At 34.7% G+C, this 23,759-nt stretch overlaps 3 protein-coding genes across 3 annotated transcripts; all 3 read right to left on the reverse strand.

The window, feature by feature from the left end:
* Window positions 1-95: 95 nt before the first annotated feature.
* On the reverse strand, window positions 96-6,623 carry gtf2h2 (general transcription factor IIH, polypeptide 2). The gene is made up of 15 exons (XM_073840631.1): window positions 6,553-6,623; window positions 6,156-6,233; window positions 6,034-6,070; window positions 5,855-5,941; window positions 5,726-5,776; window positions 5,601-5,655; window positions 5,411-5,516; window positions 4,017-4,107; window positions 3,837-3,924; window positions 3,648-3,755; window positions 3,336-3,399; window positions 1,497-1,600; window positions 1,294-1,396; window positions 1,173-1,212; window positions 96-1,076 (listed from the first exon to the last, which is right to left on the reverse strand). Exons 1-15 carry the CDS (start codon window positions 6,606-6,608, stop codon window positions 966-968), a joined length of 1,179 nt encoding a protein of 392 aa, XP_073696732.1. The 5' UTR covers window positions 6,609-6,623; the 3' UTR covers window positions 96-965.
* Window positions 6,624-7,684: 1,061 nt separating this feature from the next.
* Window positions 7,685-15,810, reverse strand: oclnb (occludin b). Its single transcript, XM_073840302.1, has 9 exons — window positions 15,702-15,810; window positions 14,626-14,715; window positions 13,090-13,753; window positions 12,730-12,897; window positions 10,988-11,094; window positions 9,922-10,020; window positions 9,617-9,788; window positions 8,518-8,559; window positions 7,685-8,363 (listed from the first exon to the last, which is right to left on the reverse strand). Exons 2-9 carry the CDS (start codon window positions 14,667-14,669, stop codon window positions 8,265-8,267), a joined length of 1,395 nt encoding a protein of 464 aa, XP_073696403.1. The 5' UTR covers window positions 14,670-14,715; window positions 15,702-15,810; the 3' UTR covers window positions 7,685-8,264.
* Window positions 15,811-17,482: 1,672 nt separating this feature from the next.
* marveld2b (MARVEL domain containing 2b) lies at window positions 17,483-23,050 on the reverse strand. The gene is made up of 8 exons (XM_073840301.1): window positions 23,019-23,050; window positions 22,622-22,689; window positions 20,722-21,941; window positions 20,595-20,624; window positions 20,341-20,513; window positions 18,900-19,071; window positions 18,605-18,655; window positions 17,483-18,268 (listed from the first exon to the last, which is right to left on the reverse strand). The coding sequence occupies exons 3-8, from the start codon at window positions 21,913-21,915 to the stop codon at window positions 18,149-18,151; spliced, it is 1,740 nt and encodes a 579-aa protein (XP_073696402.1). The 5' UTR covers window positions 21,916-21,941; window positions 22,622-22,689; window positions 23,019-23,050; the 3' UTR covers window positions 17,483-18,148.
* Window positions 23,051-23,759: the final 709 nt, after the last annotated feature.

A 23,759-nucleotide genomic window follows, 5' to 3' on the forward strand; every position in this document is an offset into this window, starting at 1 on the left:
ATACTCACTTTTGAATGGTATAGTGTATAATTACAAATGCTTTTTATTTCAGATAAATGCTAATCTTTGAATCTTTCTATTCATCAAACAATCCTGAAAAAATGTTCTCAACTGTTTTAAATATTAATAATAATAATTAAAAATGTTTCTTGAGCAGCAAATCAGCATATTAGAATGATCTCTGAAGGATCATGTGACACTAAAGACTGGAGTAATGATGCTGAAAATTTAGCTTTGATCACAGGAATAAATTACATTTTAAGTGTATTCAGATAGAAAAAATATTTCATTTTGGATCAAATAAATGCAGGCTTGGGGAGCAGAGGAGACTTCTTTAAAAAACATTAACTGTTTACTTTAAAAACTTTTGACTGGTAGTGTATACTGTTTTGTCTTTGCAATTAACTCTAACTTTAGAAAGCAAATTGTGCTGCAGCACTTTAAACTTATACACCAACAATCATTTATACAATATATAATCAAAGATAGATAAACAAAAATAAGCCATGCAAGTCAATACAGTTTTAAATGGAAAAAATGTAATTTCTTTAAAGAATTCAACTGAAATTGAGTACAGGTAAGTACACTGACATGACATGTAGGATACAAAATTTACAAATGGCTGTCCTGTTAAATCTATTACAACTTAAGTGACTTCAATGGAAACAGGACACTGGAAAACAGCACAAAATGTTTTTCTCTGCTAGTTTCATTTGGTCCAGTGAGACGCTTTTCCCCATAGGGGGCGCCCTTTCATACAGTTACAGCTTGAGCACAACTGATGCAAGCAAACAGAAAGCCAAAGTAAGATGATGCCAAAGAAGTGACAAGTTTTGGCTTTGATTACTTTAACCCTCAGGAGTCAGTGAGAAGCTAAATCTGTAACTGATGACATCCTCTTTTTTTCTTCTCCGTTTCTACTTATACTGAAGTTCACAGATGTCTTGTAGTCAGGCCATCTGACATCAGGACGCCCTGTCAGTCTGCATACAGCCAGGGCAGCAGTGCAGTGTATCATGTATGAAGAGATCACACTCCACACAGAACACTTTTTTACATGCTAGACAAGTAAACACCTGCAGAGAGGACAAAACAAAGAGGCAAAATGTTATTCTAAACACAAAGCCTAATAATGCTCCTGTGCAAACGATTTTTTGAATTGAAAAACCTACACTTTTGTCTTTCAACTCTTCTTGGCATGCCTCACAGAACCTGAAAAGGAATAGATTAACACTTAAATAGGCTGAAATGAGACAGACAAAGGGGTTTTCACAGAGTAAGTGTGGAGCTCACTTCTCGCCATCATACTCCTCCAGTGGGGTCTCCTTGAAGGCCTCAAGGGGAAAGAGGTGATGGAAGGAACGGGCCAGATGAGGAGCGGAAACTAAAGTCAAACCTGTACCAGACAGAAAAGACAGACTGTGAGAACTGAACACATCAATGCTCTTTAAAAGTTATTGTAAAGATTTAAGAACCGGGAAATGCTGAAAACATACCACACACTTTACACTCCACTGGCAGCTCAGTGTATTTGGCTCTGCACTGTGGGCAGTAGTAGCCGCCAAGAGTGAGTCCTGCTTCACCAGCACTGTCTAGGTGCCTAAAATATATATATATAAAAAAATGATCTATAATTAATATTACACTACCAGTCAAAAGTTTTTGAACCGTAAGATGTGACACTGAAGACTACAGTAATGATGCTAAAAAAATGCATCTTTGATCACAGGAATAAATTAATAAAGTTATTTGAAATAGTAAAAATATTTTGAAATTTGGATTTACTTTGGGTTAAATAAATGCAGGCTTGGTGAGCAGAAGAGACTTTAAAAAGTCTTACTGTTCAAAAACTTTTGACTGGTAATGTATTTCAAATGATAAATAATATAATTATACATTAAAGATACTGTTCGAAAGTTTGGGGTCAGTGAGATTTTTTTAATGAATACTTTAATTTAGCAACTGATCAAAAGTGACAGTAAAGATATTTATGATGTTACAAAAGATTTATATCTCAAATTAAGCTTTTTTTTTTTTTTTACTTCTATTTAACAACAACAAAAACAAAATTTAATACTTGTTCAGTCTCCACAAAAATATCAAGCAGAACATTTGTTAATGACAATATAATAAAAATTCTTTCCTGAGCACCAAATCAGCATATTAGAATGATTTCTGAAAGATCATGTGACACTGAAGACTGGAGACAGCTTTGATCACCAGATGAAATTACATTTTGAAAATACACTATTGTTCAAACTATTGTTTTGAAATCAGTAATGATTTTAAAGAAGTCTCTTATGCTCATCAAGACTGCATTTATTTGATCAGAAATACAGAAAAAAAACTAATATTGCTAAATGTTACTACAATATAAAATAATGGTTTCTACTTTAATGTACTTTAAAATATAATGTATTCCTGTGATTCAAAGCTGAATTTTTAACAGCCATTTCTCCAGTCTTAAGTGTCACATGATCCTTTAGAAATTATTCTAATGTGCTGATTTATTATTAGAATTATCTATGTTGGCAACAGTTGTGCTGCCAAATATTTTTTTTGGAACCTGTCAGGGTTCCTATGGGGTTTGGAAAAGTATGGAATTTGTTTTAAGTATTTTGCAGGTCTGGAAAAGTATGGAAAAAAGAAAGCAGAGCATGGGAAAATATTTGTGTTTCCATTTTAATGAAAATAAATGTATTATACAAATTGATTAATTTCTTTAAAAAAAATAAAGAAAATAAATTTACTGACTTACTAACTTTTAAATGTTAGTATATAGTTAGAAAAGATTTCTATTTTAAATAAATGCTATTCTTTTTAACTTTTTATTCATTAAAGTTTCAATTCTGAAAAAAAGTATCACAGGTTCCAAAAAAAAAAATTAAGCAGCACAACTGTTTCCAGCACAAAATTCAGCTCTGATCACAGGAATAAATTAGTTTTTAATGTATATTAAAATAGAAAAACTTCATTTTACATTACTATGTTACTATGAAATATTATTATATTTCACAATTTTACATTTATTTTTGATCAAATAAATGCAGGCTTGATGAGCATAAGAAAAATCTTACTGATCCCAAACTTTTGATATTTTAATTTGCTATAATATTTCAGAATATTACTTTTTACAGTATTTTTGATCAAATAAATGCAGCTTTGGTGAGCGTAAGAAACTTAAAAACAAAAACCACTTAAAAAAACGGACTGTCCCCAAACTTTTATAACAGAAGTGTATAATATATGTATATATTATATAGTGTATAATGGTAGCGTAAAATATATTTTAATTTTAGACTTAATATTATTAAACAGATTTAAACAGTACTCACGACATGCTGAATGAGGGTTTGGCATCCTGATCAGACATGGAGGCTATGACATGCTGAGGGAAACCTGGGTAAATTATTATACGCATTAAATGTATTGTGAAGAATACATATTATAAATTCCAGATATAAATCAGTACTACTCCTGAACTGCTTTACATTTAGAGTGCAGTGAAGACAAAAATAATACACAAATTAAAATGACAAAATATGCACATATTTTTTAATTCCTTGGCTAAGTTTTAACTAAGCTATCAGTAATAACTGTTGTACTTTCAACTTTTTACCCTATTTAAATTGTGTAAATGTGATTACCCATGCGAATGAGAGAGCACTCAGAGGAGGAGCTGGCAGGAGGCGGCTTCACATGCAGCATCAGCAGCTCTTTAAAATGACACTCATCCAATATCACATTGTAGGATCCTATTCAGCCAAACACAATTTAGAAAACATTACATAATGTTAAAAACTATGTAACCTAATGAAAGTAAGGCTGCTACCAACCTCCAGTTTCTCTTGTGAGAATGGTGCACACTCGAACCTCTGCTGACAGGCCGATCACAGACACTCTGATCTTCAAACCATTCAGAGTCTGCTCATATATATTAAAACACAAGACCACAAACAAATCAGCGTTCATTCAAAACATAAGAACCATTACAGTATGCAGCCATTCAAACTCACTTTGATGAGCTCATAGATGTTGGCTGGGTCACACGTAGTAAGACTGCTGAAAATAACCAGGATCTCTTTGCTTGTATGAGCAGGCATATGTCTGCATGAAAACATAAATATGGTAACTGCCTTAAAATGTTATATAGATATAGAAAATGTGTATATATGGTGTCAAACATACAGCTGTGAGTATACAGTTGAGGTCAAAAGTTAAAATACACCTTGCAGAATCTGCAAAATGTTCATTATTTTACTAAAATAAGAGGGATCATACAAAATGTAGTACTGACCTGAATAAGATATTTCACATTAAAGACATTTGCATATGATCCACAAGAGAAAATAATAGTTGCATTTAAAAAAATGACCCCGTTCAAAAGTTTACATACACTTGATTCTTAATACTGCGTTCTTATCTCAATGATCCACAGCTGGTTTTTTTTGTTTGTTTGTTTTAGTGATAGTTGTTCATAAGTCCGTTGTTTGTCCAGAACAGATAAACTGCCTGCTGTTCTTCAGAAAAATCCTTCAGGTCCCACAAATTCTTTGGTTTTTCAGCATTTGTGTGCATTTGAACCCTTTCCAACAATAACTGTGAGATTTTGAGATCCATCTTTTCACACTGAGGACAACTGAGGGACTCATATGCAACTATTACAGAAGGTACAAACACTCACTGATGCTCCAGAAGGAAACATGATGCATTAAGAGCCGGAGTGAAAACTTCAGTTGTAAATTCAACTTATTTTGTCTTCTGGGAAACACATAATTATCTTCTGTAGCTTCTGAAGGTCAGTACTAAATTTAAAAAAAATATAATATTTAGGCAAAATAAGAATGTAGACATCTTCGTTCTGTTCAAAAGTTTTCACCCCCTGGCTCTTAATGCATTGTTTTTCCTTCTGGAGCATCAGTGAGCATTTGAACCTTCTGTAATAGTTGCATATGAGTCCCTCAGTTGTCCTCAGTGTGAAAAGATAGATCTCAAAATCATACAGTCATTCTTGGAAAGAGTTCAAATACACAAATGCTGAAAAACCAAATAATTTGTGCAATCTGAAGGATTTTTCAACTATCACTAAACAAAAAAACACAGCTGTGAATCATTCAGGTAACAACACAGTATTAAGAATCAAGCGCATCTAAACCATTTTCTCTTGTGGATTATATGTAAACATCTTTTAAATGAAATATCTCATTCAGGTCAGTACTAAATAAAACCTTTCATGCATTTTGTATGATCCTTTCTATTTTGGTAAATAAATTTAACATTTTGCAGATTCTGCAAGGTGTATGCAAACTTTTGACCTCAACTGTATGTCCAGTACTATAACTAAACTGTAAACAACACCGTTAAATTTCCGTTTGCAGATGAAAGTGTTACACATTTATATGTTTCTTACTTCAGAGTCTGCATAGCCAAGTTGAGAGAGTTGTAGAGAGATGGTTCCCCAACACATGTGGAGTCCACAGCTTTCTTCAGAGCTGCTATATGCTTTTTAGGGTTCCCTGGTTAAAGTAAAATAATGTTAAGTGATGATGAGGATAAAGAAACCTTCTCAATACATGCTAACATAATACTGATGGATTAACCTGCAAGATCAGTGAGCTTCTCCGCCCTCTTGTTCTTGGTGGTGATGATCCCTATCTGTGACGATACGGTACAGTTAACGGAAGTTAAAAATGTAAACACAACAGATACAGAGTCAAGTCATTACCTGACTGATTGGATTCTGGTCAAAGTATTCCTCCACAAAATACTCCATCAGCTGAAGAATGCAAAACGAAAGATCAGTTTTGACAGATTATATCTACTAATGTTAGGAATTAGATGCAGTGCTACTAACCTTCAAGGTTGAGGTGAGCCTGTTGGGCTTCAGGTCGTGATCTTCCATTGATCTAGATGAGTCAATGATCACGAAGAGGTGCCGCATCTGGTTTGGTGGGAATAATACGCATGATTATGTTCAGTCTCCAACAACAGATATAATGCTATACCTATGAAGGACAGTAAAATGCATCTAACCATCCCAAGCCGAACTTGTCCATGACTCTCAAACACTCTATAATGTAACAGAGAGACAACAAGTGAATTTAAAAGCAACATGCAATCAGTTCAAACTGATTTTTATGTTTTGAGTGCTGTACCTTTTCCTCTTCGCCTGGAAAAGAATTTCCTCCACAGTAGCTTTGAGAGATCCAGATTCATCCTCCTTCAACACCTCCCTAAGAGAGACACATGACAACAGTTCATTATAGCGTTGTGTTCACATTTACACATGTACCATAATAAATGTCAGTGGCTGATCGTCTTGTGATGCCCTATGCAAGCTTAAACTATGGCTTAGAATGCAACTATGGCTAGAATGCTTTTGTTTAAGCTTTTGTATTTTTGTTACAATTACTGAACTGAACTGACAGTATAAATAATATTTTATTAAACATATTTTATTAACAATAACCACTTTTCAGTGGCAATTTGAGGTAAACAGTGCATTTAAATAATTTAATTGTAAACGCACGCGAGTTAAAGCAACGTTCTCACCATGTTCGTTCGTATCCTCCTTCCCAGCGTTTTGCTCTCTCTGGTTCTTCATCCATGATTTATAATTTTAACAGACTGTAAGCTTTCTTTAGGGGGGGTGTTGTACAGTTATTCTATTCTTTCGACAGGTTTGTACTCTCAGATGTTTCAACAGATTTCTGCATTTGGTCTCCTTACACAGAGACTCTCTTATACGCTGTATAGATTTTCGAACTGAACCACATAACAGCAAATACAGGAAAAAGTCTATAAACTGGATTTTTGTATTAACGACAATAATAATAATAATAATAATATGTAACTTTCTCAGTGGACTGTAAAAACAACCAAATTCACCCTCGTATTTACTTTCGTGACACCTTGTCCGTCGCTTTTGTTATGTCCCCTCGGTACAAAATAAGAACGTTAGTTCCGAGTCACGGGAGGACCTACATTGCACACCGAGTCCGAAATTTTCGTATGCTTTTTTTTCGTCTGTGTCATCCTTTCCTATCAAAATGCTTGCTACGGATGCGAAAATCGAACCTAAACCGAATATTTTATGACGGACGAAAGTTTCGGAGGCAATGTGTAAACGTAATTGACACAACGTGAGGTCGTATTTATTTTTTAACGTGCGATTTTTTTTTTTTACTTTTACACTACCAATCAAAAGTTTTTGAACATTAAGATTTTTAATGTTTTTTTTAAAGAAATCTCTTCTACTTACCAAGCCTGCATTTATTTAATCCAAAGTACAGCAAAAACAGTAACATTTTTAAATATTTTTCTATTTAAAAATGTTATTTTTTCCTGTAAATTAAAGCTGAATTTTTGCATCATTACTCCAGTCACATTACCCTTCAGAAAATAATATTCTGATTTGCTGCTCAAAAAACTTTCTTTTTTTGTTTTCTTTGATGAATAAAAAGGTCAGAAGAACAGCATTTATCTGAAATAGAAATTTTTTTTAACATTATAAATGTCATCACTTTTAATCAATTAAAAGCATCCTAGCTAAATAAAGCTTTTAATTTCTAAAATTTCTTTGAATGAATACAAAGACATTTATAAATTTAAGAGCTTTATTTTACTCTGTACACAAATACAAGCAAAAAATGTACTGTACATTCAACATAATTCGCCTGCCACATTAAAACTGTTCAACGTTGAATTCTCCATAAATCTGATAGAATTGACTGACAGAATTATTATAAAATTTTATAAATGTAAATGAATTCACACCTATTCTATAAGTGTGTACTTAAATAAAATAAAAAAACAGAGATTACTATTCTGGTGATAGATTAATCAGCAAGTTTTAAAAAATGAAAGCAAAAAATTAAAATCCAGTAAGGCATTATTATAACAAACAACATTAGAATGTTTCTTGCTTGAAGATCCCTAAAACTACAATAAAAAGTCACATTCTTGCTCACGTTTTAGACACACTAACCTTGACTTAACTAAATGTCTGCAGCGGAAGATAAAAGCTTAAAAGGAGACTTCATCTAGCTTATAAAACTAAACAAAACAAAATACTTCATTGATACCATAATATTTTGATCAAGCTTAGTTTGGCTCAAAAGCAAAAACCTGTCATACAGCAGCCATACAGTTCTTGATAGCAATAAAGTGATACAGATTTTAATACAGAAATACAGATACAGTAAAGTCCCTGAACAAGGCATCATGTGACATAATATATCCTCCTGAGTTTCCAGTGCCAGGTTTTATTGTCTGTGGTCATAGTCGCTCACCCTTCTTTTGATCAAGGACAGTTTGGACTTCAGCTGTTTACACCTTTTCTTTTTCATCTGATAATCTGCAGACTGTGAGAAAAGGAAACAGATCAGCATTTACCTTTGTACCTTTATGCTTATATGGTATTTTTTTTCTACTATAAGCAATAGTTATTTTTAACAGCTGTGAAAAATTATGCAATTCTTGATATTCTAGTCTGAAAAGATGACAGAATAAGTTTACCTTCTTCAAACCTTTGAGCCTGTTGTAGACATCCATGGCATCCTGTTTAAGAAAATCGAAATGAGCAATATAAATTAATGTAACGTATTTCAATAACGACTGAAACAGAGTTATTTTATTTAAAGCTGGAATAAATTCTATGAAAATCAGAGATTAAGTGACTACCAGTTACACTACCAGTCAAAAGTTTTTGAACAGTAAGATTTTTAAACAAGTCTCTTCTTCTCACCAAGCCTGCATTTATTTGATCCAAACTACAGCAAAACTGTTAAATTTTGAAATATTTAAAATAACCATTTTCTATTTGAACATATTTTAAAATGTATTTTATTCCTGTGATTTCAAAGGTGAATTTTTAGCATCGTTACTCCAGTCACATGATCCTTCAGAAATCATTCTAATATTCTGATTTGCTGCTCAAAAACATTTATTATTATTAGTATGCTAAAAACAGCTGAGTAGAATTTGAGTAGATTCTTTGATGAATAGAAAGTTCAGAAGAACATCATTTATCTGAAAATAGAAATCTTGTCACATTAGAAATATCTTTATCATCCATTTTGATCAATTTTAAGCATCCTTGCTGAATAAAAGTAGTATGTTCTATAATTTCTCTCCAAAAAAATAAAATAAATAAAAATACTGACTCCAAGCTTTGAATGGTACAGTGTATAATGTTACAAAAGCTTTTTATTTCAGATAAATGCTGATCTTTGGGTCTTTCTATTCATCAAAGAATCTTGGAAAAATGTACTCAGCTGTTTTAAATATAGATCATAATAATAATAATAAATGTTTCTTGAACATTGGACAGTTTAATATATTTAAATAGAAAGCAGGAATTTTAAATAGTACAAATATTTCACAATATCACTGTTTTTGCTGTATTTTAGATCAAATAAAGGCAGACTTGGTAAACAGAAGAGACTTCTTTAAAAAACATTAAAAATCTTACCGTTCAAAAACATTTGACTGGCAGTGTATGCTGTAAGACTTGCCACCCATAACTTAAAGCATGTGAATATGTGTGACGAAAAGGCAGAGCTCAAACAGAATGAGCATATTAAGAGATCCAACCTTTAGAAGAACAGTTACTTACCATGAACTGTGGGCTGCCTTCCTGTAAGTTGTCTAGCTCTCGGTCTGTTTCTGCCAAGCCCTGATTAATATCATCTAGCTCAGCCTGAAGACGTTTGTACTCCATGTGGTCTCTGTCAAACTCTTTCTTGTACTCAAGCCTCTCCTGCTCATTAATAATGGGAGGATACTCACTGAAAGCATAGCAGAATAGAGGTTAAAGGAAAATAATTACAAGAGTGATACTGATTACATAAGGTCACAAATGCTACGTTTTTTTTTTTTATAAGTGTTCCGGTACTACTATAACTCAAAGATTTTCCTCACCTTTCATAGTCGTTGTCCAGCTCATCTCCAGACTCTCCAGTGTCATAGTCTCTCAGTTTGCTCTTCAGTCCACTTAAAGAGCTTGTCACGTCAGAACCGCTTTTGATTTAAAAAAAAAAAAAAAAATTGTTAACTTGGCTGTGATATTATTACAATTTTTATTGTAACTGACAGAGTGAGAATAGCTTTCTGATTACAATAGTTTCAGTCAGTTCACGTGATCGGTTTGTGAAACTGGTTATTCGTGTTCATGACAAAACAAAATCCGCCAGGTCCTATTCATACAAGGACAAGATTTCCTGGATTCCTTCTCTCTGCGGCATCTAGTCTAGCGACAGACTAATAATGAGCAGACCAATCATTTTGAGTCTGTTTGTGCTCGCTTAACTGATTAACAGAACTATTCATTCTGCTTACAATGTGACTTTTATTTGTGATGAATAAATTGCATACAGATATTATCATTACATCAATTAAAAAAAACAGTCAACCACTACTCATGTAATATCATTAATACCCATTTTCTAAAACATCCGAATCGTATTCAAGCTTTAACAATGCAACAATCACTATGCAAAGTCGACATAAATATGATGCATTTGTGACACTGGACAAACAAAACCAGTCATAAGTAGCATGGGAATATTTGTAACAATAGCCAACAATTCATTGTATGGGTCAAAATTTTAGATTTTTCTTTTATGCCAAAATCACTGGGATATTAAGTAAAGGTTATGTTCCATGAAGATATTTTGTACATTTTCTGCCGTAAATGTATTAAAACTTAATTTTTGATTAGTAGTTTGCATTGCTAAGAACTTAAGTTGAACAACTTTAAAGGCGATTTTCTCAGTATTTTCATTTTTTGCACCCTCAGATTCCAGTTTTGTCTCAACCAAATATTGTCCTATCCTAACAAACCATACATCAATGGAAAGCTTATTTATTAGCTTGCAGATGATGTATAAATCTCAATAATAAAAAAAAGACTCTTATGACTGGTTTTGTGGTGCAGGGTCACATTTGTTTTTGCAGCAAAATCTTTTAAAGCACTGACATGACCTACCTTGGAGCGTAAATTGGTTTCTGGCTTGAAACCATTGGCTGTTTAACACTGATTGGGTCATTGTGGTCATTGACAAAAGCCTCAGGATCTCCAGAAACATTATTAACCTGAAGAAAAACAAAGAAAGTCTGAGTTAATATCTAGATATTTTGTATAAATGTATTGTAGGCAATTCCACTTTTACAGTTTGAAAACATAATGTGCATTTAATAGTTAAAAATAAGATGCACTGAAACCTGTTTGCTCTGAGTACACGTTTGTAACACTACATCAAAAGGTGTTTGTCAAGATATAATACTCCACCCCTCAAAACAGTCAGCATGACAACATTTGTCATCTCAAAACATTTTCACTCATCATTTGGTAGTTTCTAAGTCCTGTAAGTGTTGCTGTAGGCCTTTTTTGCTTTAGCTTCTCTGTTTCCCCAACTCACACAGGCTTCTTTTTGTATGGTAAATAGTCTGGACAAACATTAAAGCCAGGAAAAACCGGTTCCTCCAATTCCACAAATACCATCATGACATAAAGGACAAAACTACCACTGCTTACATGGTGAACTGTGTTAGAACAAAGCCAATGGAGTGACCTAATAACACTAGAGCATGCTCATGTTTTTTAGGTCTAACAATTCCCACCTACCAATTCATACACTTGTAAGTCACTGAGATGTGTTCCATGCATTTCATCATGGGATTTTGTACCATAATCATGCTTTCCATCAAGTGAAAGTGCATAAGAGGACACACCCAGAAACTAAACATAAAAACATTCGTGGAAATCTTTCTCCGAAACTTCTTTTCATGGAAGAGTCTTAATAGCAATGCTCCAGACCAATGATACTCCTTAAAGCAGTGGAGCAGTTATAGGCACCACATAGCAACTCAACATGCATCAAGAAGCATTCTAGGATACATGCAGTTGAGGTTAAATGTTTACACCCCCTTTCAGAATCTGCAAGAATTTGTCTTCTAGGAAACATGTAACAATCTTCTGTAGCCTCTGAAGGGCAGTACTAAATGAAAAAATATGATATTTCGGCAAAATAAGAAAAATGTCTTCATTCTCTTCATTCTGAATCTGAATCAAAATCTTCATTCTGTTCTTAATGCATGGTTTTTCGTTCTGGAGCATCACTAAGCATTTGAAACTTCTGTAATAGTTATATAAGAGTCCCTCAGTTGTCCTCAATGTGAGAAGATGTATCTCAAAACCATACAGTTATTATTGGAAAGGGTTCAGATACTTAAAAATGCGAGACCTGAGGGATTTTCTGAAGAACAGCAAACAATTTAACTGTTCATGACAAAAGGGGACTGATGAACAACTATCACTAAACAAAAAAAAAAAAAAAAAAAAAAACTGTGGATCATTCAGGTAAGAACACAGTATTAAGAATTAAGCATATGTAAACTTTTTTTTATAAATTCAACTATTATTTTCTCTTGTGGGCTATATGTAATTATATTTTATGTGAAATATCATTTTAGGTCAGTACTAAACAAACAATAACATGCATGTTGTATGATCCCTCTTATTTTGGTCAAATAATGAACATTTTGCAGATTTTGAAAGGGGGATGTTAACTTTTGACCTAAACTGTATATGTAGTAGTAGTAGCACAACCTAGGTGCTACAAACTGTATTACATTTCATGCCCTAAGAAATCCATCTATTGTACTGAATGGAGAAAAACACAGTACTAACATAACCAGGAAATGAAACTTGCTAGTGAAATTTCTTACCCATTCTCCAATGCCTTGAGACGTGAGGCCATCGGTGATGGTCTTCACGTCATACCAGAGAACGCGCTCCCTGCCGTATCTCCTGATCTGCCCTCGGGTCTTCACAGCGAACACAAGCAAGATGATCAACCCGACCACAACTATAAACCCAAGGACAACAGCAATGGCCTTGTAAAGAAAGAGAAACAAGAACATTTTAAATGACACCTATAAATGAATAACAATATAGAGGACAATGGGGCAGATTGGCTTCTGTGTTTGCATGAATCTCAACCAGCATTTCTACACAAAAGAAGGGTATTAAGTTGATAATAGCCAACCTGAACTGAACAAATATTATGATGAAAATGGCCCGCTCACCTCTTCAGGCTCGACTACACAGTAGTGGTATAAATATTGATTGAGGAAGATGCCAGAGGCCTGATCTTGGTTCTGGTATTGTGCACACAGCTGCAAGATCTGATTATACATCATGGATCCCGACGTCTGACCAGTGGGGTTAACAGCGACCAGGTACACGATGGTGGCGATGAGCATGAGCGCAGCCAGGATGGCACAAATAATGATGGAAGCCAGATAGAATGAGGGAGACTGTGAAGCGTTCTGCCTTGACACCACCAGGATGAAGATGATGAGCACGGCGATAAAGGTGATTGCAGCAATCGCGATGATGAAGCCCTTGCCTGATTTTGGATCCATGTACGTGCCGCCTCCATAGCCACCATAGCCTCCTTGACCCCCTCCATATCCACCGTATCCACCGCCATATGATCCACCGCTATAGCTGCCTTGATAGCCCCCTCCATAGCCCCCTCCATAGCCCATCCCAAGACCCCCAAGGCCCATGGCGCTGGCATCATAGTCCCATGCCAGTGTGGAGGCTACGCAGGCAAACATAGCCACACACAAAATGATGATGATGATGCACAAAATCTTCATGACACCTGGGGGGGACGTCCAGCGATAAAAGTGAAGCATTTCATCAGGGTGGTAAGAAGCTGCGCGATGGGAGGATCGATGGTGACTGAAATGAGAAAGTGAGACAATATAAATGAGTAAAAGGAAACTATTAACTAAATGTTTTAAAACTACTAAGATCCAGGGTTATTTTAGTTACCTAAAACTAAATCTAAAACCATAAACAACACTTGAAATAAATGTTAACTAAAGTAAAGTAAAATGTGACCCTGGACCACAAAACCAATCATAAGTAGCATGGGTATATTTGTGGCAATTGCCAAAAACACATTGTATGGGTGAAAATTATCAATTTTTCTTTTATGCCAAAAATCAATTAGAATATTAAGTTAAGATCATGTTCGATGAAGATATTTTGCAAATTTCCTACCATGAATTTTTAATTAGGTCATATGCATTGCTAAGAACTTAATTTGGACAACTTTAAAGGTGATTTTCTTTTTTTCTTTTGCAGCCTCAGATTCCTGATTTTCAAATAGCTGTATTTTGGACAAATATTGTTCTATCCTTACAAACCGTACATCAATGGAAAATTATTTAGCTTCATTTCAGCTTTCTTATTTATTTAAATTGACCATTATGACTGGTTTTGTAGACCAGGGTTACAAATATTATTTAAAAACATTAAATACAAAAAAAAAACCTAAAACTAAATCAACTAAAACTACATAATCATATAAAAAAAACTAAAACGTCAAAAACACAACAAAATTAGCTCTAATTGTAAGTTGCTTTGGATAAAAGTGTCTGCTAAATGCATAAATGTAAATGTAATTTGAATTAAAATTCAAGTGAAAATAGAAAATAAAAATCTAATGCAAAATACTAACAACAACTGTAATAGTATATGAAAAGAGTCAGTGAAGAAAACTAATCTGTACTGATAATGGATGATTACACACTTAATATGCAACTTACTGTCTGCCGCCATATGCGGGAGGGTGACTTGATTTTTTCGGCATGATCTTAGATTCCTGGACAAACTTCACAGGGTTATCTGGGTGAGATCTAAAGAAAGAATGAAAAACATCATTTATGAATCACTACAATATAATGAAGTAATACACTGTTGAGGAAATACAACCAAAAACCCAGACCTAGATCTAATCCATATACAAATAAGTGATACATGATACAAATTAAGACACAGAGTGACTTTTTACATTACAGTTAATGATGACACTGCAAACATTTCTTTAATTAATTGTAAAAAGACACCATCAGTATAGAATACATAAAACGCTAAAATTACTGAGGTTAAAAATTATGTTTTTTGGCACACATAAAAAAACAAAAACAAAACACTTTTTTAGGACAAAAAAATAGGTTATTTTAATTATACATTTTCTCTTTATTTAAATTTAAAATATGGCTGATTGTATACATTTAAATTTACAAATTCTGACTATTTTGCCATAACTGTTAGATTAAAAAGTTTTAAGTGTTGTTAGTCTGTGTATTTCTATATTTTTCCACTTGTATTTACTGGTGTGTATTATAATGTTTCCAAATACAACTAGAGTTACACCCCAGCCTGGTAGTAGTAGGTTGTAACAAAACCCTCTTATCACTGTATTTTTAATTATTTCACTTTGTGTAGGGATAAATTGCAATTTTCTAACATGCTTTCATTTGTATCGAGGAAATAAGATTATATCATCGTTTAAGAACAGTTCATATAATTCAGTTTAATTAAGTGTACATTCGAGAAAAACAATAACCTACGTCAAAATATTCTCAGAATTAGGACACCTGACACCTAAAGTTTTAGACGAATAAATACGTTACGAAGGAAAAAATCATGCTTGTCAAAGAACAAGACGCTTAGCGTAAAACTATTTAAATTTCTTAAAATTAGTTCCGCGCAACATAGTTCCGCTGCGTATTAGTAAACACAACAATTGACAACATAGGCTACAAAAGGCTACCGTATTCAGCTAGGAATATTTAAAAACAAATGTACAACAGAAAATAAATTATTCGAGGAAACTCACCCTCTTCCTTACCAAAGCAGTCAAAGCTGCTGTACAAAGCTTTGTAACCCTTCCTCGCTCGTTACAGGTGTATTTCAGGTACCCGAAAGACGCTCAACCTTCAGGAAACGCCCGCTGAATGCTGAGGGAGTTTCATGTATCTGCCTTCACTCTGACAACACATCAGTGAAACCAGCCTCCCCCATCCTCACCTGCACAGGTGTAGCCCCGCCCTGAACGTGTGCGCGCCGCGCCGAAAAGTCTAGGATGCAAGATGAGCCAGGTTCATTTGAATAGCGATTTTCACAATAAGTATCGTATATAGCTTTTCAAAAAAAAATATATATATATATATTGTTTTGACGCATTTCATCTTTAAGACTAGCTACTTAAATAATAGATCATTTGTGACCCTGGACCACAAAACCAGTCTTATATAGCACGGGTAGGCTATATTTGTAGCAATAGCCAAAAATGAATTGTATGGGTCAAAATGATCGATTTTTCTTTTATGGCAAAAATCTTTGGGATATTTTGTAAAGATCATGTTCCTTGAACATATTTAGGTAATTTAGTACCGTAATAATATGAAAATTGTTTAGTAATATGCATTGCTATGGACTTCATGGGATTTTCTCAATATTTACAACTATTAGAACTCAGATTCCAGACTTTCAAATAGTTGTATCTCAGCCAAATATTGTACTCATACATAAATCAACTGGAAAGCTTATTTATTCAGCTAGTAGTTTAAACAATTTCTGTGATTTCTGTCTCTAAACAGCAAGTCCGTCTACACCAATGGGGCACTTGGTCTGAAAAAGATCGAAGACCCCTGTAATCATTCAAAAATTCTTCTATCCCATCTATCTGTGCATAAATTGTAAGTGATGAATAAAACCATTGGAATTTCTGATTGGCCAAATCACAAATTTGTAATCTGGGAGGTGTCTTTAGAATCCACTTAAGTCATCATTTAATTAGAAATAAAATGCATGTTATGCTTTGCTAATGGTCAGAGAATGCTTAGTTCAACATGTGTCTCAGAGTTGTAATGTAATTATGGTTTCAATTACTATAAATTGCAATAAAAATAACAATAACAATAATTAAAGCAGTATTGTTCTGGATTATTACACATCAGGGGCCTCATTTATAAAATGTTGCGCAGAAACCACCCTGTATTTGATCCTACGATCATCTCTCAAATATGCCTGATTCATAAAATGAATGTACGCTGAAAAGGCACTTACGTGTCTCTTTCAGATGTGCAATCTATGAATCGCAAATGATCTTGAATTTACACACAACTGTACGATTTCAGCTCTCTGCCTCGTAAACGACTCCTAATTAATGTCATTAACATGTAAAAGATCACCATCATCATACAAATCCAACCAGCGAGCTGCAAGAACAGCTTACATTTTCAAAAACCTGCAGTGCTTTGACAAGAAAAGGTGTGTACGTTTGCTCGGACCCTGACGTGACGCTAAACACTTTTTCACGCCAAAGCCAGTTTTTACAAATTTTACTAAATTTAAGCGTACGCACGCTTTATAAATGAGGCCCCATGTAAAGTATTTAGGAGGCATAAGGTTTGCACAAAAAGGTGTATGAGCACCGTTTCTTCCTGGAGTCCATTGCAGCTTGTAATCTGACACCGTCAGGGCTGTCAAACCAGTAAAAGTGTAGATTACCTTACTATAGTTCAACTATAACAGCAGACCTATACACATAATGCTCTGAGCAATGTAGTACAGCGTGTTAAGTATAAACAGACAAATGAGAGGTGACAGAGTATAAACTGTTAGTTCATTTTTTTTTTTTTCAAAAAAAGGGAAATGTTTGCCAGTACAATATGGAGGAAGGCCTGTTTATGTTATCTACTTCCAATATCAATTAGAAAATTATGAAATTTTCAGGTCGAGTGACACTGTAAAAAAAAAAAAATGTACATATAACACACAAATGACTGTATAAAACACAAAAAAGTGAACATTAAACTAGCACGACTACAAATATACCAAGCTATCTAAAATCATTAAAGATACTGCCATTTAAACAAATAAAAATTTGAGAGGTATTTGCATTATATTTTCCACCTAACTACAGGAAGCAGTGATTTTCTTCAAATTACCTATTTCTAAAATAAAAAATAATGTATATATATATATATATATATATATATATATATATATATATATATATATATATATATATATGACATGTCAGTAATATAGAAGGTAACATGTTCAGTGCTGGGTTTGAAGTGGTATATGCCCTTCATTATACTTTCCTGCTCTATTGAATTCAATGTGCAATTATTTCAATACCAACCAAGACCAAACCAAACACTCCAATAATTCTCGAAGGTATAGTCATGGACAATGTTCTTTCAGCCAGTTGCTTCTTTTTCGGGAACCTCTGTGAAGTTCATGACGAATTTTAAAAGTATATCAGAGTTCTGTTTAGCTGTAGCCATCATTCCAGTCCATGACTTTGTCATACTCCTGAATTTTCTGCTTTATGTGAGCAAGTTTGCTCTTTAGATATTCACATCTCTCCCTTTTCTCCTGGTACGTCGGGTCCTACAAACAGAAACACATAAAGCAATCTTTATCGTGCGCTCCAACACAAACAGGAAGTATGTGAACATGTCAATAGCATTTACGTCCCCCTAACATTTCCAGTTTTTCAGTTTCTACTGTTTGTGGCACTCACACAAAGACAGATACCATGCCATTCTTTTGCAACGACTAAAGAATGTAGAAAGTCAACAGGCAGATGAAGGTTTTGAAATGGGTCAAAGCAACTTGTAGAACATAGGTCATAACTTACCTTTTCTGGGAAAAGGAAAATACCTAACATTTATTTTGTATATTACTTTAAACTGAAAGTAGATAACAATATTAAACAGTACTTACAGCCTTTTTTCTGTTGTACTCTTGAATAATGCTATTGATTCTCTCTTGCTCCTGAGGGAGAAAAACCAAGATTAGTATTTAAAATATTTATGCTTAAAGCAAAAGATTTTAGATTAAAAAAGCATATCAATGTATTAAGGAATTGTATTGTCTTTGTGTCTTAACTAATTAATTTGAATGGTCATGCAATGTGAAAAATTATTATTTAATTACAAATATTCCATGTAGTTTCTCATTTAACATAAGCTCATAAAAACCGTTAAGTGTAATAATTATAAAAGGTTAAAACCATTACCATTTGGCTGGAAGGCTGTTGTGGTAGATTCATCATCATATTATCCATTTCCTCAAACTTCTTCGTTAAGACCTGAACCTCAGCATGCAACTCTTTATATTCTGCATATTGATCATTAAACACAGCCTTGTATCGCTCCCTCTCCTCATCAGACCGGATTGTGGGGTATTTCCTATGAGGAGAAAGATTAGACAGAATATTCAGATATAGTCATTACAAAATAAATGAGAGATTATAAAAGCATGAGGCAGCAATCATTAAAATTTACAGTTGAGGTCAAAAGTTTACATACACGCTGCAGAATCTGCAAGATTTTTATTATTTTACCAAAATATGAGTGATCACACAAAATGCATATTATTTTTTATTTAGTACTGACTTGAATAAGATATTTCACATAAAAGACGTTTACATATAATCCAAGAGAATATAATAGTTGAATTTATAAAAATGACCCCGGTCAAAAGTTTACATACACTTTTCTTAATTTTCTTAATGCAGTGTTGTTACCTGAATGATCAACAGATGTGTTTTTATTTTATTTTTATTTTTTAAGTGATAGTTGTTCATGAGTCCCTTGTTTGTCCTGAACAGTTAAACTGCCCGCTGTTCTTTAGAAAAATCCTTCAGGTCCCACAAATTCTTTGATTTTTCAGCATTTTTGTGTTTTTGAACCCTTTCTAACAATGACTGTATGATTTTTCCATCTTTTTACACTAAGGACAACTGAGGTACTCATCCTATTCCAGTAGTTTGAAATGCTCACTAATGCTTCAGAAAGAAACACAATGCATTAAGAGCCATGCGGTGAAAACTTTTTGAAGATCAGGGTAAGTTTAACTTATTTTGTCTTCTGGGAAACACGTATGTATCTTCTGTAGATTCTGAAGAGCAGTACTAAAATGATATGTAGGAAAAGTAAGAAAAATGTACACATTTATTCTGTTCAAAAGTTTACACCCCTGGCTCTTAAAGCATCGTTTTTCCTTCTGGAGCATCAGAGCATATAGTCATTGCCGGAGAAGGGTTCAAATACACAAAAATGCAGAAAAACCAAAGGATTCGTGGGACCTGAAGGATTTTTCTGAATAACAGTGGGCAGTTTAACTGTTCAGGACAAACAAGGGACTCATGAACAACTCTCACTAAACAAAAAAACAAAACAAAAAAAACAGCTGTGGATCATTCAGGTAAGAACACAGTATTAAGAATCAAGAGTATGTAACTTTTGAACAGGGTCATTTTTATGAATTCAACTATTTTCTCTTGTGGACTATATGCAAATGTTTTATGTGAAATATCTTATTCAGTACTATCATATCTATCAGTACTAAATAAACAGAAACATGCATTTTGTATTATCTCTCTTATTTTTGTCAAATGTATATAACACATAAAATAGCTTGAATGAATTAATTGATTTGAATTGATTGAAACTCACGCCACATAATCTGCAATCACCACAGGTTTGGGGATGTGGCCAGCAGGTATATGACCCCTTAAGATCTCTGGTTCCATCATAACTGGGTTGACAGGCGTGCCATCATAAGATTCTGGACTCATCATTACTGGAGCAGTTTGGATGGGCACAGAGACGCTTGAGCCGGCACCAATCTGAAATTGCAAATAGTATGTTACGGCAATGATTTCAAAATCTGAAAATGTTCTTCTAGACATAAAAATTTAACTGCTTACCATATTGAGAGGAAGTCCATCTGATTTCATCTAAATATAAATAAAAACAGAAAAGCAAGCAAATTAAATTTAATAGCTAAGTGTGAGATGTTAATCATTTTCAAAGAACAAATGATTTGAACTTTACATCTTGACCCATTCTCTCTCTGCGCATCCTCGCAGCTTCATGTCTCCACAGCTTCAGACACACACCTGCTCCCACGAGATACAACAGCATGTTGAGAAAGAGGAAGATGATGGCCGCATTCTGCCCAGCCTCTGTTCGGCAAAACCCTGCATTGGGCCCAGCGTTAAAATGTGGATAATTGCAGAGACCACCACGGACTGTGTCTCGCACGTACACGATTGCAGCTGACAAGTAGAGCAAGGCTAATGCCAAGTTTATCACACACTCTGTGATTGGCCACCAGCTGGAGTCTAGTAGAATGGTACGATAATACATGGTCATTCCTAACACTAATAGAATGACAGTCACTATCCAGGCCACTCCAGCCACCACAATAACAAATGGAGTCAAGGGTCCTGAGTAGGAAATTCCAGTTCCAGATCCTCCATACATCCCACCCATTGACCCTCCATACCCTCCTCCGTACATCTGATGCATGGAGTAACCAAACATATTAAACCACTCATTATCTTTGTGCACGTATGCACAGACGCAAGCAAAAACAGCAGCCCCCAAAAGCAACTCTGCACATCCCAAAATGCGCAAAAGTCCAGCCCAGGACTTCATATACGCGTAGCGCTGATTGTACTCCTCCACCTTCTCGCTGTAAGTTAGAGCCGTCTGCAAAGAGCGTCCAGAAACCGATTCCAGTGGCTCCCCTAATAACGTCATCTGCTCCTTTCTTGAATTGTAGCTGCCTCCAGACCCTCCATAAGGGTCTAGGTAAGAGCTGGGGGCTGTAGGGGAGGGTGCACGTGAGTGTGGAGGAGAGCACGGGACGCCTCCGGAGGTGGTGTTCACATCAGGTGCTGCTGGTGGTGGTGGTGGTGGAAAGGTCCACTTCTTGCTGCCTCGGTTGCCACTGGCTCTGAAGAAGTTCTTCACAGAGTCAGGAATGAAGCGTCGGACAGGTTTGATGTCCATGGCATCGTCCACCTGGTCTTCAACATCGCTTGGATAGAAATCTGGGCCAACAGGAGGGTTTTCAGGGAGCGGTGGAGGTGGTAAACTGTCATAGCTGGATGCAGCTACTTCACCAGCATATGGGTAAGGAGCCTGCTGACCCCACGGCAGTGAGCCGATAGGCACCTCATCGTAATGAGGCATATCGCGGACCCGATCAAAGCGGGACGCTGACCCGTTTCCGAAAGACATGGGGATGGTTTTAGCAGCTGAGTGAACTGAGGATCAGAAAATGTATGCACATTATTATAATGACTTGTTTTGCATCCACATTGACATAATGTGATATTAATAAGCTAATAATTATTGTTATGCCATGGTTTGTAGTTAATAAATAATTAATATTGTTTAATAATAAGTACATTTACAAATTCAAAACAATTGTTTTAGTCAATGTTGGCATTACAATGTTATGATCTACACTAAAAACAATTGAAATATGTACATATACAAATACAATTATATAGTGCATATCTACATAGAAAAAACATTGCATACTGTATATGTGACCCCGGCCCACAAAACCAGTCGTAAGCAGCATGGGTATATTTGTAGCAATAGCCAATAGCAATAGCCTAAAATACATTGTATTGTATAACTTAATTTTTGATTAGTAGCCTAATGTGCATTGCTAAGAACTTTATTTGAACAACTTTGAATTTTCTCAATATTTAGATTTTTTGCACCCTCAGATTCCAGATTTTAAAATAGTTGTATCTCTGCCAAATATTGTCATATTCTAACAAACCATACACCAATAGAAAGCCTATTTATTCAGCTTTGTATAAATTCAGCTCTCTATAAAATGTATCCCAATCTTAGATAAATTGACCCTTTTGTCTGGTTTTGTGGTCCAGGGTTACATTTTATATCACTCTTAAGTCAATGACTGTCTTACCTCTGTACAGTAGTTACATTGCCTCACAGGGTGAATTTAAAACCGTGTTTTTCCTCTTACAAAGCTTCCTAAAATAAAAATAAACGAGAGTTAAACGCCAAACGAGATTAAAAAGCGAGTTTAAAATCTAGCAAAAATGTGACTTTATAAAAACGATGGCACAACATCTGAGTTGCATGACGTGATCTTAACGCGGTTAAGATGAAACCTGCCTGTCAACAAAGAACAGGTAAGAAATAAAACGGAACTGATGCATACCAGCGCTAAAGTCCTCCAAAATTAATGAAACAAGTAGCACTGTAAGCGCGTATTTATAATCGACACCAAAGGTGTGGGAGTGTAGACTCCATCTTTTTGCTTAAAAGATATGTTTTGTTTAAAAACATCGCTCTCTTACCTGTTACCGATAGTTTCACCTGTCTTCCGCCGCTGGTGCTGCAGGTAAAGGAGAATCGATCACGTGACTTGTCCTGCCCCAGTGTGTGATGTCACGATACTAACCAGTTTGACAAGAAAACATTAGACGAAAATCTCCATTATGTATGAAAAATCAGCTGATATATCAACACAAATTGTGTGGGTTTTAGAGAATGCCACTGTTTGTAAGGTGTACAAAAGATCATTAATGACAACATAAATGATTATTTACTACTCCTAAAACGCAAGAATTCAGAAATGCTAATTAAAACTGTTCATCTGGATTGTTAAATATGTAGTAATATAGCTGATTAGGCAAAACACAGAAGCCCAACATGATTTGAGAATTTCACCTGTTAATCACTCTCTGAATTTTGTTAATGTGTCCACCTCATTCCACTTACAAGGGATCAATCTAATTGAGTGACATTTTTGCAGTATTTTCAGTTTGCACACCCACACACACGCAAGTCATCTATTGCACATCACTAACCTGAGGCAACAAAAATCTGAATTTCTTTCATTATTCTCAGCTTTATTTTTATCCGTACACTTGATATGTCAGCGGGACTGGATAAGCCAGGAATTTTAGAAGTAGCCATGATGTTTTTTTTGTTGATAGAGCATTAATAGGGAGACTAAAATTAAAAAGCAAAAATAGAAATGGCTATTTTAATTGACTGATGAAAATGAATAATACCGACTGTTTAACATGAGTGAC

This window comes from Garra rufa, chromosome 5 (genome assembly GCF_049309525.1).
Source record: "Garra rufa chromosome 5, GarRuf1.0, whole genome shotgun sequence".
Classification (NCBI taxonomy): domain Eukaryota; kingdom Metazoa; phylum Chordata; class Actinopteri; order Cypriniformes; family Cyprinidae; genus Garra; species Garra rufa.

Coding starts and splice junctions, on each gene's coding strand:
- gtf2h2 (XM_073840631.1), bottom strand. CDS start 6,608: ATGGATGAAGAACCAGAGAGAGCAAAACGCTGGGAAGGAGGATACGAA. Junction 6,234..6,552: donor GGAGGATACGAACGAACATG/GTGAGAACGTTG, acceptor TGTCTCTCTTAG/GGAGGTGTTGAAGGAGGATG. Junction 3,400..3,647: donor GTGCTCTCTCATTCGCATGG/GTAATCACATTT, acceptor TAATTTACCCAG/GTTTCCCTCAGCATGTCATA.
- marveld2b (XM_073840301.1), bottom strand. CDS start 21,915: ATGTCTTTCGGAAACGGGTCAGCGTCCCGCTTTGATCGGGTCCGCGAT. Junction 20,625..20,721: donor GAGAGAGAATGGGTCAAGAT/GTAAAGTTCAAA, acceptor ATTTATATTTAG/ATGAAATCAGATGGACTTCC. Junction 19,072..20,340: donor GTGATTGCAGATTATGTGGC/GTGAGTTTCAAT, acceptor TTCTCCTCATAG/GAAATACCCCACAATCCGGT.
- oclnb (XM_073840302.1), bottom strand. CDS start 14,669: ATGCCGAAAAAATCAAGTCACCCTCCCGCATATGGCGGCAGACA. Junction 11,095..12,729: donor CTCAAGGCATTGGAGAATGG/GTAAGAAATTTC, acceptor GTTTTTCTTCAG/GTTAATAATGTTTCTGGAGA. Junction 8,560..9,616: donor AAGGCAGCCCACAGTTCATG/GTAAGTAACTGT, acceptor TTTCTTAAACAG/GATGCCATGGATGTCTACAA.